Source organism: Palaemon carinicauda, chromosome 32 (assembly GCF_036898095.1).
Source record: "Palaemon carinicauda isolate YSFRI2023 chromosome 32, ASM3689809v2, whole genome shotgun sequence".
Lineage (NCBI taxonomy): Eukaryota > Metazoa > Arthropoda > Malacostraca > Decapoda > Palaemonidae > Palaemon > Palaemon carinicauda.
The window spans coordinates 12,230,815-12,245,764 of NC_090756.1; the positions used below are offsets into that span (position 1 = coordinate 12,230,815).

Consider the following 14,950-nt stretch of genomic DNA (forward strand, 5'->3'; position numbering starts at 1 on the left):
TATCCCAAGCAGAGGCAGAGGTTGTAGAGCCGGAGGAGAGGGTTGCCAGGTATTTTTATGAGTGTGCAAAGGACTGCATAGGTGATGCCATCATCACCAGGAGCTGACTTCTTAGTCCTTGCTAAGGCACGTCGTAGCTCTTCCTTAGTTATGGGTACATCATCCTCTTCATCACTGCTCAGTAAGGCGGAACTGAGACGTAAGGCACGATGGTTTTTTTGTGAAGAGAGAGAGTCTTGTATATGAGCTGGAAGGTTGATGGTTCGTGACTGTGCTGACCACTCATCAATAAGGTCCTGTGCATACTGAGCAGGGCTGTGGTGGAGGACACTTGGGGGTTTCTTCTTCACAATCCTGTTGATGAGGTGCCACATGGAACCAATGCTTGTTTGATGGTTGATGCTGTCTGTTAATTTGTGCCAGGAATCTGTTTGTACACATTGCTGTAGAGCAACTAGATCATCTCTCGATAGTTGATACTGGTGCAGAGTCTCAGGACTTGGTTGTCTCATAAAGGCAAGGCCATCATCCATCGCCTTCTTTTCTACCTGAGAAATTCGATTATCCAGTGTCATAGCACTAACACGATGCCTGATATGAGGCTTTCTGATATATTGTGTGTGGAAAGCATGTGTGGTACTAACAAGTAAGGAGTAAAGTTTCTCCGGACAGTGGAGGTCAAATGTAGGTCGAAGGTTAGTCATATATGAAATGTACGTAGGCTGGTACTTAGGCGGAATTGTGATGCAAGTGCGATTGTGTATTGGAGTAGGTGTAGCGGGAAGGGAATATTGGATGCTAAGACCAATGTGATCAGAGAAGAGCGTAGGAACCGTTACACAATTGACTCGGGAAGGTAAGAGTCCACAGGTCAAGATGTGATCCAAAGTACCACCTCGTGCATGCGTAGATCCACCAGTGTCCCAACGGGTCAGTTGATTTCGACGAATATATCCTAGAAGTAGGTTCCCGTTGCGGTTCACAGTGCCAGCAAGATCTCCCAAGTCTGGATGACGAGCATTAAAATCTCCCATGTAAACCATACCACGAAGGGTTGGGGCTGGAAGCTTGGCTGTATTTATCCTACCTGGTGCTGCATATACATTGCACAGTCGTATGGTGCCTCCGCCAACAGTAATCTCAAATAATTGGAATCTTGTATCTTCATCCTCAGAGTTTGGGAGAAGTCTATGCTGAATTGAAGTGCGTATATAGGTGATGAGACCATGTCTTACTAAATGGACGTAGGACACATAGCCAGTGAGCGAGGGAGCTTTTTCCCTTGGCTGAGCATTACCAACAAAAGCTTCCTGAATTAGAATAACATCTGGGTGGTGAATATGTACAATTACCTTAAGTGCAGAAAGTTTTGCCCAGTTTGTAATACCACAGGCATTCCACGAGATGATATTAAGCTTCACTTGGTTATCGAACATGTCCCTTGGAAGAACGGCGACTAGATGAAGAGGCAGTGGTGACACGGGTAAGCATTGGTGGTGTATCACGTGGCAAAGGTCCTGTATGGGGATTAGTAACACTCTCAAGATGTGTAGCAAGTGAGTCAAGTTTCTCAGTTAGTGTAGTAACTGATGTGATAACAACCTGCTGAGCTTCAACAAGAGATTGTAGTGTGTTATCATTAGTAGCAAATTTAGAAGTTAGATTGTCAAAGGAGGTTACGAGACTGTCAATGCGAGTATCCATGCTCTCTAAACGAGATTCAATGGCTTCAAAACGTGATGTAAGGGAGTCATATCGAGACTTGAGGACATCTACAGCATTACGAAGTGTAGTCACTTGTGAGGAGGCAGTAACAGTGGGTTTGATTGATGGCACTGGAAGCTGTTGTGCAATAAGCTGGTTCGATGCAGAGCCTGAACGCCTGGTACAGCCATGCCACACATTGACTCCAGGCTCATTACATCTCGGGCATTTCCAATGCGAGGAGTCCGGTGTAGGTAGAGGTAATGGGGCTGATGTTGATGCTGAAGAACTGTCAACCACTGTGGGTGGTACAGGGGGCCGATGAGGGCAGGTCCGACTGTCATGCTCAGCAGCACAAAATGCACACTTTTCAGGGGCAGCACAGTATCGTGAGATGTGACCGATACCCCAGCATTTGAAACACCATGGCTTTTCGTCTGGCATTCTGCGTAATTCACATGATGGTAGACAAGGGAGGAAGGAGAAGTTAACAAAAGGCGGGGGTGGATCTGGGTGGCTCCAAGTAATGACAATACGATTGATGGACTTCCCATCCTGTAGGAAACGACGAACAGTGTGCACCCCTGTCAGTTCCTTAGCTAATGAAGGGTCTACATCCACAGGATATCGAGTGATGAGATATGTAGGGAACTTACGGGGTCTGTCTACAGCATCCTGAACATCTAACACAAGTGACAGAACCTCACCACCCTTGACCCTATTTATGATATCCAGGCGATGCCTCGAAATGTATACAAATCGAGAAGTGACCGCAGACATTTTAACTTCAGCCAATTCCCGATCGAGGCTGAACATCTTGGTAACCTCTGATAGCCAGCGAAGCTTCACATTAACCCCCGGATTTTCTCTGAATAGGAGCTTTATGTATTCAGAACGTGGAGCAAAGGCAGGGAGAACAGTTTTTGTAGCCATGGTAGGTATAATCTGAATAGTAGGTCTAGGCAGGGAACTATTTAGAACTTTATTTTGAGAGGAAGAAGCATCACACTTTGTAGTTTTAGCAGCAGGGGATGATGGCTCATTACTGCTATCTGAATCATGCTCCATACATCGTTTGTTGGAGGTAGTGGTATGGTCCATGAGACTAGGAGCTGCACCAGCAGGGATCAACTTATGAGATTTAGTAGAGAAAAGTCTTGGCCAATGTTCCTGGGTAAGCAGATGCTCTTCAATATTATCATCACTTAGAGCAAGGTCCTCCTCAACATCAGCGAGAGTACCAGGTCCCGAGAATTCCATAGTCATTATCTACTGGTTTTTAACAATGCCCGTATCTGATTTCGTTCGTCTGGCACAGTAACGTTGCCATGACAGGGCTAACCACGTCACACACACTGCACTGCGCATGCGCGGATTAGGAAAAACTTGAACGTAGTGGTGTGGCCAAGTGAACGAGATTTTTAATCCTAAATAAAGTCTAAGTTCAAAAACTCGTAAACACACTAATGTCACAGCACTGATCACTAAGCACTACCACTATACAAAATATATCAAAGATATATTTCACATTTATTGTTTACTTGACAGTATGTTATTTCTCTTTTATTTACATAAACTCCCGGATACCTTTTAAAATATTTTGTTTCTTGTTAAGCATGGGATTTAGGAGTTTATGTTTTGAGTTCCTTCTACTTCTCATGAATCGTAATCACCAAGTTGTAATTAGCCATTTAGATTTACTATTATTACTTTATTGTGGCTAAAGTTCATGTTCAGAAAGTTAATTTGGCTGATTCATGATAAATGTTTTCTTGATTAACCTTTTCAAACCCAAAGCTATAAACGAAATAACAAAGTTTAGCAGAGGCGACCATATAATGTCTCGAAGAAGAGGTGACGATATAACTGCCAAAACGCAGAATAGCAGTTGTGACTCGAAGACCAGAACGACAGGACCTGTTGTTGAACACTCCTACATGTTTTTTGTGTATCAGCCGATCTGCTTATAGTCTTCATGGATGACAGAGTTTAATGGTATAATTAATATGAAGATTTACTATTAAGAAGTTTGCCGAGGACAGCTACTATTGACGATGAAGGCGAAATTCAACAAAACTACCGAAGGATTTGGGGAGAGAAAGGAGACGAGTTTTTAGCAGTTTGGAGGTAAGAATCGAGTTACATTTACGCGTGTTTCAGTCGATTTTCAAATTGCTTATATATGAACTTTGTCGGTTCATTAACCTAACTTGCACGTCCTATAAAATATTACCTGATAGTTCGTGATATTTAGAAGGAACTTGATAATTGTTATAAGTGTTATTTTCTTGTAAACTTCTGTAAAACTCAACGAGGTTTAAGTATCAGAGGTTAAGCTAACGAGTAACTCAGTTCTTTCATATATTAACGTTAAAAAACTTCTAAAAACTTTAAGACTGGGCTATTGAGCTTGCTTATATGTTGGCTAAGTAGACTAAGCACTGGAAAAAACTTATACTAAATTTTAAGCTAGGCATTTATCCTAGTAAATAACTTTAAATTTGTATCAGGCTAGCCTAAAACTTAGCTAAATACTAAGAATATTACGATCTTTGCTATCTAATTTATTACATTTTATATATTTACATTTAAATAAAAACATTTAAGGCTTACGCCTTAGTCTAAATCATAGATGGCCATGACCTCTATTATAGATATTTCATTGTATTGTCAGGTTATGGAAAAATTCAGTGGTGACCATGTTGTGCTGGAGTGGTGTCTGGCGTAAGGTCATCTCTCCAAGAATATAGCACGGTTTGGAAGGGTTACATTGCACAAAGGACAAGGATTCTCTCAAGCAAAGGGATTAAATTTTATTTTACTCAGTTATAAATTTTCTATTTCATTTTGACTGTTGTTATTAAATATAAATTAAACGATTTCTTTAATTTACCCTGTCACCATTAATTTGTATATCATTGCATGATTTCAAGTAAAAAGTTTTTCCATATGGCGACCGTGACAGGATTCGTGCAATCCTTAACCTCCCTGTCCTTTGTGTTGTAAGCCTTTTATTGTGGGTGGGGCTGTCCTCGGCTTCTTTATTTTTCATATTTGATATAGGCTTATTGGTATATGTTGTGAAAGCATCAAATTTGTGCTCGGTATTTGAATATTTTTATTGAAGTGAATATATGTCTTTTATAACACGGATAAATATTCGTAATTGCTAGAAACTTTGATTTGTATTTATCTAGGTTTGGTATTAGATTAACTTTGTACAATTATTAACATGTCTGAGGATATATTGAAGAAACGGCGTTCTTACGCTCGGCAAAGAGTAACAAAGATATATAATACAGTTCAATCGAATCTCGAAGGATTGTCTGAACAAGATAGACTTTTGTATATTCACAGACTTGAACAGTTAGAAAAAGAACTGTTAGGGTTAGACCAGGAAATATTGAACTATGTCATAGATAAGGAAGACGAAAGCTCCATTGAACAAAAGATTTTCACAGATGAAGACTACCAGAAAAAGATAATGTCGGCTTTGTTAAGTTTACAAAGGCAACAGGCTTCTAGTTTAGAAACTGTAACCACGCCTACCCCGGTTGTTAACCTTAAGAATGAGTTAAGGATGCCTCAAGTTCCTTTACCTGAATATGACAACACCAAGGGTCAGTGTTTAGTAAAGTTCTTTTATGAATTTGAAAAATTGACTGACAAACAAAATTGGTCAAATCACTTAAAGTTTATGTATCTACGAAATCAGTTGTCAAAGTCTCCAAAGGCACTTGTGGATTCTCTTGATATTGATAACCAGTCATATGACGAGGCAAAGAAATTATTATTGCAAGCATTTGCAACTCCATTAACACAAAAATATGATGCAATTAAGAAACTTGTAGAATTGAAGTTAACTTTATCAGGTGATCCATATGCCTTTGTAGCCTCGATGAAAACTATTATGAATGCATTCAAAAAGCTTGACGTCAAAGTTGACGATGTTCTCCAGTACTTCATATGGCATGGTCTTAATGATCGCTTTCAATCTTTACTAATTCAGATAACAAATGAAAGCAAACCCTCATTAAGTGAAATTGAAAGTAACATATTTGAGGCTGTTGAGAGGTATAACAGAACGAATGAAAGAAATGTTGAGCAAAAGGAGAAAACTAGGACTAAGAATATAAAATCGAGCACAACTCTCGCAACCAAAGTTAGTGTTAGCCCTAAATATAAGTCGTGTATCCTATGTACAAAGGATGGTAAGCAAGATACCGCACATTTGCTAGTAAATTGCCCAGTTTTTGCGAATCCTAAAATGAAAGTAGAGAAACTTAAAGAGCTGAATGCTTGTGTTAGGTGTGGCTATCATAATCATGTGACTCGTCAGTGTAAATTTAAGTTTACTCAAAGATGTAGAAATTGCAGTGGATGGCATTTTACATACCTGTGTGTTGCTAAGGAGAGGCTTAATAGTTCCAGTACTAAAGCTTCTGATTCTAGTAATACTGAATCCACTGAAACCTCTATGCATACTGGTGGGAAAAAGCCAGAACCGAAGCATACTTCAAATAGCCTCACATTAGCTGAAATTCATCAAAATGTTACTGGTGGTGCTGCAATTTTACCAACTTTTACATGTTCTGTGGCTGAAGAAAATAATGTGGTTCGAGTTTTACGAGATTGTGGTAGCCAGAGAAATTTTATTTGTAATAAGCATGTAAACCATATGAAGTTCCCTGTCCTAGCAAAAAACGTCTATATGACTATTCATGGTTTTAATTCTACTAGGGACCTTGTAACTGATATTGTTAATGTACCTCTCAAGTTAGGTAGGGAATGGCATTCCATCGAAGCAGTTGTTGTACCCAGTATTGATATAGAGTTGAAACTGGAGGGCTTAAATGTCATTGTTAAAGAATTTCAAGATAGACATTACATTTTAGCAGATAAGTTTCTTAGTGGTAGTGTGGACACTATTGGTAACATTGGTCTTATCTTGGGAAATGATGCTGACTTTTTGCTGTCGCTAACTACACACAAATTTGGATTAAGCAATCCCTCTGTGTATCTTGACACTCCAGTTGGCGTCATGCTCACAGGTAATATTAACAGAATGATGAAAAACTTGGATTATTTACCTAACATTAATATTGGAAATAGTTCACATACTGCGGTTAGCACTCAAGGAGACACACTTTGTATGGAAGGGGAAGCTGCCCAGACTAATAGACGATTACAATTCCTCGATAGACATAGCTTTTTGGCAGTCTCTCAGTCTGAACTTCGAGATGACGATGTTGACTTGATTTCCAACAGATCACCGGCGAGTATCAAAGTTCAAGAAGCCAACACTAATTCAACCTATGCTATTTTTAACAAAAAGGGTAAGCTAAAGCAGTCTGAATTGATTAAAGCTACGGAAGAAATGCTTGAAAAGCAATGCATCGAATATCTGGACTATGAAAAATCCCAGCTATCTGAAGATGACACAGAAACCAATAAAAAGCTAGTAAAGTATGTTCTTGATAGTACAGAACGAGATGAAGAAGGTAGACTAGTAATGCCACTGATGTGGAACAACAAGATATCCCATTTGTTAGGGAAGAACTTCAATTTATCCCGGATGATACTGAAGTCTAACTTAACACGTATGAAGAATAAACCTGAGCATTTAAAGATGGTTAATGATGTATTTAAAGAGCAACAAAATCTGGGAATCATAGAGAAAATTGAAGATATTAATTCTTTTATAAATGAACATCCAGAAGCTAGTTTCTTGCCTCATATGCCTGTGTTCAAAATGGCCAGAGACACGACCAAGTGTCGAGTCGTGTTTCTGTCTAACTTATGTGAGAAAAACAAATCTGCGAAGAGCACTTATAGTCACAACCAGTGTATGCTTCCAGGCCCTTGTCTGAATCACAAAATTGCAACTTCTCTGATTATGCAGAGATTTGACACCCATATGATTTGTTTTGACTTGAAAAAGGCATTTTTGATGATAGGACTCAAGGAAGAGGATCAGAATAGATTGTTGTTCTTATGGTATCGAAATATTCTTAAGGGTGAATTTACTGTTGTGGGCTATAGGAACAAGCGTTTAAGTTTTGGCCTAAGGCCTAGCCCTTGTCATCTCATGCTAGCTTTGTTCAAAATCTTGATATTGGATGTTGAGAGTGACAACGAGGAAATGGTTAACTTAAAGAAATCGCTGTATAATACCATTTACATGGACAATGGGTCATATTCGTGTAACTCTGCCAAGGCTTTATATGAAGCGTACTACTGTCTCCCTAATATCTTTGGACCATACAAATTTGAATTGCAACAATTCGTAACAAACGATGCAGAACTGCAAGAAATGATTGACCGAGATTATGATAGTGAAACACCCAAAGAGGTAAAGTTGCTCGGCATGGTTTGGGATAGGGAAGCAGACTCACTAGGCCCTGGTAAGATTTTCCTTGATACGCAAGCTAGCACAAAGAGGTCAATTTTGTCAACATTGAATAGTATCTATGATATATTTAATATCTATGGACCAATCTTGAACAGGGCCAGGCTGTTTCTTAAAAAGCTTCAAGACAAGACTATCACATGGGATAGCCCTCTCTCAGAAACATTAAAAAGGGAATGGACACTTATTGGAAAACAGGTGAATTCTACTCCTAAAGTAGTAATTCCTAGATTCCTGGGTAGGAGAGATGGTACCTATAAACTAGTAGCATTTTCAGATGCAAGTAGGGATATTTATGGAACTGTGGTGTATATTGTAAATGTCCTCAATGGTAATACAAGTTTTTTGACCGCCAAGAGCAGGGTCGTTAACAAACAGTTAGAGAAGAAAACCATTCCTGTAATTGAATTTCAAGCTTTGGGACTAGCCACAGACACACTAATCAGTTTATTTCAAGAACTTGCTGGTCAATCAGTCGTTATTCCAATCAAAATTGTGAGCATGGCGATATATTCAGACAGTATGGTTGCTCTTAATTGGCTTTACTCTTATACATATAAGTATGATAAATTGCAGAAAAAAGGAGTTTTTATTCAAAATAGGTTGAAAGCTATAGGTGACTTGTGCCAAGTTTTCCCAATAACATTTTCATTTGTGAATGCATATGATAATCCTGCAGATTATATTAGTAGATGTGTCTCATACAGGAGACTTCAGAAGACTGCGTATCATGGTGGACCCGAGTTTCTTAAGAAACTTCATAAAGATGAGGTTCAGTTTAGTTTCAAGGTACCAAACCCCCTTGAAAAGAGAGATGAAGTACCCGGCCCTGAAAGGGAAGATACTTCCTTAATCACTGTCTCAACAGATTCTGAAAGTAAAGAAAATAACAAGAAAGACATCAATAGCATTGAACACTTGATACCCCTGACTAAGTTTTCCAGTTTCCATAAGCTAGCAACTGTTCATAGGATGGTGTTGAAATTCATCAAAAACATCAGAGAAAAACTAACAAATAAAGGAATCGACGTTCATTGGGGAAATTGTGTCAAGGAGAAAAATCTTTATGCTTTAGCATGTAGGCAGATAATAGGTAAAGAACAGGAAAATAACTTCCCAGAAGTTTGTGAATTCTTCAAGAAAAGTCATACATTAAAAAGAAACATTCCCAATTTGGTAACTCAAATGAATATTTTCCAGAGCAAAGACACTTTGCTAAGAATCCGGAGTAAATTCGGAAGAAACGAACAGATTTTCTTTCCTGTGCTGTTACCTAAGCATAGTTTGCTAACTAAATTGCTTATTCGTGATATGCATGTTAGTCTAGGACACGCTGGTGTGTATTCGATCTTGGCTCAGTTACGTAAGCAATTTTGGATAATCCACTTTTATTCCACAGTAAAGAAGGTACTTAGAGAATGTATAACTTGTAGAAGGCTTAATGAGAGACCAATCAAAGCAAATCAGAGTGCCTATAGGGATTTTCGGAGCAATCCACCACCTATTCCATACAGGTATATTTTCATAGATTACATCGGTCCTTATACAGTAATATGGAATGGTGAAAGGAAGAAGATTTGGTTATTATGCGTGACATGTTTGTGGAGTCGTACCATCAACTTGAAGATATGTTTATCTGCTGATACTCGAGACTTTCTCAAGGCCTTCCAACTACACATATATGAGTTTGGCATCCCGGAATTTTGCATATCTGATTTGGGATCCCAGCTAACTGCTGGTAGTAGAATCATTGGAACCTTTCTCAACGATTTTGAAACGCATGCCTTCTTTGAAGAAAATGACATTAAGCCCCTGAAGTTCGAGCATTATGCCAAAGGTAATAGTTCTTTGGGTTCGCTAGTTGAAAGCTGTGTAAAAATGGTGAAAAAGCTAATTTTTAGTTCTATTAAGAACACTGTGCTTGATTATCAAGATTTTTACTTCCTTATTTGTCAAACTGTCCATCTTATTAACAAAAGACCAATTGCTTTTAAGGATAGTCTGAGAGATGCTTGTATTGATAATGTAGAAAAACCAATAACTCCTGAGTGTTTACTTAAAGGCTATGATCTGGTATCAGTGAACATTATTCCCGAGTTGCAGAATTCTTCTTCAGATGACACCAATTGGGTGCCTGGTAGTAGTGCTATTGATGATGTTAAGGATAATTACTATAAGCTTAGACAAGCTAGAAACAGACTAGTTGAGGCATATCATTCAGAATTTCTTGCAACTCTCATTAATCAAGCAGTAGATAAAAGGGATCGTTACAGACCTGTCAATCATAAAACCTTGGCTGTTGGAGATATTGTTCTGTTAAAAGAGGACGCAAGCAAACCAAGTACTTATCCACTTGGTATAGTAAAGAAGACAGAAGTAAATCACCTAGGGGAAGTAAAAGCAGCTCGTGTGCTTAAGGGTAAGTCTCGTGAAGTAGTGTACAGGACAACAGATTCACTCATTTTGCTTCTTCCTAAAGAAGGATTTCATACTGTTGTTGAAGTTGAGACTGAATTACCTATTGATCAATTAAAAGTCAGAGAGAAGTAAACGGGCCGCTGCACTTGAATCTATGAGAAACACAGAACTCTTGGTTCAAGAGGGCCTAGTATAATAGGCTTACATGGTTATGTATATTACCATATTCTTTGGGGGTAAGATACACATGGGCTATAAAGAGTGTGTAATGAAATTGTTGCTGGGAGTGAGTAAAGGGTGAACAAATGGTTTCTTTGATTAAACTTAGTAAACTTTAATCAAATTGTTGCTGGGAGTATACAAAATATATCAGATATATTTCACATTTATTGTTTACTTGACAGTATGTTATTTCTCTTTTATTTACATAAACTCCCGGATACCTTTTAAAATATTTTGTTTCTTGTTAAGCATGGGATTTAGGAGTTTATGTTTTGAGTTCCTTCTACTTCTCATGAATCGTAATCACCAAGTTGTAATTAGCCATTTAGATTTACTATTATTACTTTATTGTGGCTAAAGTTCATGTTCAGAAAGTTAATTTGGCTGATTCATGATAAATGTTTTCTTGATTAACCTTTTCAAACCCAAAGCTATAAACGAAATAACAAAGTTTAGCAGAGGCGACCATATAATGTCTCGAAGAAGAGGTGACGATATAACTGCCAAAACGCAGAATAGCAGTTGTGACTCGAAGACCAGAACGACAGGACCTGTTGTTGAACACTCCTACATGTTTTTTGTGTATCAGCCGATCTGCTTATAGTCTTCATGGATGACAGAGTTTAATGGTATAATTAATATGAAGATTTACTATTAAGAAGTTTGCCGAGGACAGCTACTATTGACGATGAAGGCGAAATTCAACAAAACTACCGAAGGATTTGGGGAGAGAAAGGAGACGAGTTTTTAGCAGTTTGGAGGTAAGAATCGAGTTACATTTACGCGTGTTTCAGTCGATTTTCAAATTGCTTATATATGAACTTTGTCGGTTCATTAACCTAACTTGCACGTCCTATAAAATATTACCTGATAGTTCGTGATATTTAGAAGGAACTTGATAATTGTTATAAGTGTTATTTTCTTGTAAACTTCTGTAAAACTCAACGAGGTTTAAGTATCAGAGGTTAAGCTAACGAGTAACTCAGTTCTTTCATATATTAACGTTAAAAAACTTCTAAAAACTTTAAGACTGGGCTATTGAGCTTGCTTATATGTTGGCTAAGTAGACTAAGCACTGGAAAAAACTTATACTAAATTTTAAGCTAGGCATTTATCCTAGTAAATAACTTTAAATTTGTATCAGGCTAGCCTAAAACTTAGCTAAATACTAAGAATATTACGATCTTTGCTATCTAATTTATTACATTTTATATATTTACATTTAAATAAAAACATTTAAGGCTTACGCCTTAGTCTAAATCATAGATGGCCATGACCTCTATTATAGATATTTCATCGTATTGTCAGGTTATGGAAAAATTCAGTGGTGACCATGTTGTGCTGGAGTGGTGTCTGGCGTAAGGTCATCTCTCCAAGAATATAGCACGGTTTGGAAGGGTTACATTGCACAAAGGACAAGGATTCTCTCAAGCAAAGGGATTAAATTTTATTTTACTCAGTTATAAATTTTCTATTTCATTTTGACTGTTGTTATTAAATATAAATTAAACGATTTCTTTAATTTACCCTGTCACCATTAATTTGTATATCATTGCATGATTTCAAGTAAAAAGTTTTTCCATAACCACAGCTTTCAGTCAATTCTAGGTGATGTAGATCTTCGTATCTCCTAAATAATCGAGAAAGTTTTCAGAGCACAAAAATGCGCTTGTTGACAGACAAAGTCCAAGATGGCACTCAGATAGAGAGAGAGAGAGAGAGAGAGAGAGAGAGAGAGAGAGAGAGAGAGAGAGAGAGAGAGAGAGAGAGTTTGGAAAGCGTAGTCACTTATAAGCCTTCTACGCATGCAGCTAAATATATTCTTCTCAAGAAGTTGGTATAGAAACTGATTGCAGCCTTGAAACTTATATTTTTCAATTTTCCCGCAAAAAAGTAACTAGAAAATTCTTCTTCTTTCGCTGTTTTTTATTTTAGTTTTTATCGTCAGGGAAGGGGGGCCATCAGGTTGACCTTGACTATGTTTTCCTTTAAGATGATAAAACGATGTTTTTTTATATTCTAAAGATATTATTTTTATTCTTTTTTTATATCATAATATATCACATCACATTATTTGAACTGACGAGAGATCCCTCACCAAAATCTACGACTGACATATGTTAGTCAAACAGTAATTGCTAAGAGAATTTCTATGTTTAATCCAAAAGCCTTTCACATCCATTATTCAATCATTTGTGAAAGGTAACCCAACGGATCAATGAAGTGTTCCCATCAATCATTCCTCCAACAATCAATTCCCAAAGTACCAATTAGTGTGAATCATGCAATAGGAAGAACTTTTTGTTATGCTGCACCGAGACTTTTCAACGACATTCCACTTGATGTCAAGAATAACAAAAATGTGGCAGCTTCCAAGAGAAACCTGAAGACTTATCTCCTTGGAAAGTGTTATAATAGTGACCCGAAAACTATTAAGCCTGAATACAAATGCTAGCGAATACTGAAAAGATACAGAGCAAAATATTAACTGGAAAGAAATTATTTTCACACACCAAGGCCCGCCTGAACAGACTTAGTGTCTGATGGAGGGTGAGAAATAAACCCCTAAAATTAAAAGTAAAGAAAAAGTAAGTAGTTAAGGGAAACACTAATGTTTTATATATATATATATATATATATATATATATATATATATATATATATTATATTACTTAATGAATTCTTTTAACCTATATTGAACCAAGAAACAGCTTTACTAACATGCATACAGTTACTAAGGAAATGATGATAAGGTTTATTTTATAACTATTACTCCTTAAATGATTTGAATCTGTAATGAATAATGATTTTCTCCATTCAAAGAAATTCATTTGGCAGCGCTGCTCCAAACTCGTCCCACTAACCTTAACTATGCTGATGATTGTTATCTCGGTCACTTGTACAGGGACATGGGCTATCATCCATGTGTTCTGATGAAAAGAGGAAAGACTTAACCCTTTTATAAGTAAACTCTGGTTCCTTCCGATAGGGTATGAAAAATTATCACCATTTTCTGATAAAAATATTCAGTCCTAATAAGGAAACGACCGTTGGACAATTTATCAACTTCTCTAGCCTCTACCTTCCAAGCACACCTTTTAACACACGTGGTCTTCAAACAATTGACTATATTAGTTAGGACAAAGTGCTTCTGATGCCATCTATTGGTGGTAAAGTAAAACTCATTACGGTATGTGGGGGGGGGGGGAGGTAAAAGGAGTCTGCGTAATTATGCCTTTTGGAATGAAAAAGTATTGTTAGTCTACTTAGTTTTTAATAATAATACATGTCATACCATGAAACATACTAATTATATTATGGTTTCATAAAAACGTAATTGAAAATTGGATGAAATAACCGCGTAATTACTTGATTGTTCCACCGATTTGAGTAGATGTGGCAAGATCTTTCGACCCCCCTCTGGACCCCCAAATGTAATTGAACTAATGATTGTTTACTGAAGAAATATTTCTGTAACATTTATTGTGAGATTTGTAATTTCCTAAGAATTAAGCTGTGGCCAGACAACAAGGAACATCAAGTTCAGGTGTTTGTTTTATAGTAATTTTGTACCCAAATATCAACAGAAATGGAGTAATAAACATTATAATTAGTGGATGATGGGGATAATTAGCAATTCGGTACTCTACTGCTAAGGCCATCTATTGGCCATGAAAATAAACAATATGATGAGCTCTTTAATCCTTGCATTCTGGAACCTTCTATGGCGTTATTTTGGTTTAAAAATAGCCTAAAGTAGCCAACTTAATTAAAGCTGAATATAGTTTATATTTGTCACACATATTTCTACATAAGTACGAATCTATCATCCTTTTCTAATTGGAGAGAATCATTCACATGAATGGAACAAGGGACGTGTGCTGCCATCTCTTGACATGAAGTATAAATTCTGGGATTCTATCAAAATTTGGAGAAGTGTGTGATTATTGAAACATAATTTCATGGAAGTTTGTTCTTTAACTTTTAAATGTACAAAATCTGTTATTTCATCTTCCATTGCATACTCCGTCCTCGTCATCTCTGTCTTTCCTCTATTTATCTCGAGCCTAACCTCGTGTAATATTTCATGCATTTATTCGAGATTGCTTTTGAATGATAATTCTTATGAAGAATGAATTATTAAATTTATGAAACTTTTCTGAGTTATCATATTTATGCATTTTATTATCTTTCAAT

The 14,950-nt window shown here is 37.1% G+C and overlaps 2 protein-coding genes across 2 annotated transcripts; one reads left to right on the top strand and one right to left on the bottom strand.

Moving 5' to 3' along the window:
* Positions 1 to 1,425: 1,425 nt before the first annotated feature.
* Positions 1,426 to 2,249, bottom strand: LOC137625476 (uncharacterized). The gene has a single exon (XM_068356387.1). The coding sequence runs from the start codon at positions 2,146 to 2,148 to the stop codon at positions 1,426 to 1,428; it is 723 nt and encodes a 240-aa protein (XP_068212488.1). The 5' UTR covers positions 2,149 to 2,249.
* A 2,687-nt stretch (positions 2,250 to 4,936) lies between these two features.
* Positions 4,937 to 13,208, top strand: LOC137625478 (uncharacterized). The gene is made up of 3 exons (XM_068356388.1): positions 4,937 to 5,324; positions 5,577 to 10,532; positions 13,045 to 13,208. Exons 1-3 carry the CDS (start codon positions 4,937 to 4,939, stop codon positions 13,206 to 13,208), a joined length of 5,508 nt encoding a protein of 1,835 aa, XP_068212489.1.
* Positions 13,209 to 14,950: the final 1,742 nt, after the last annotated feature.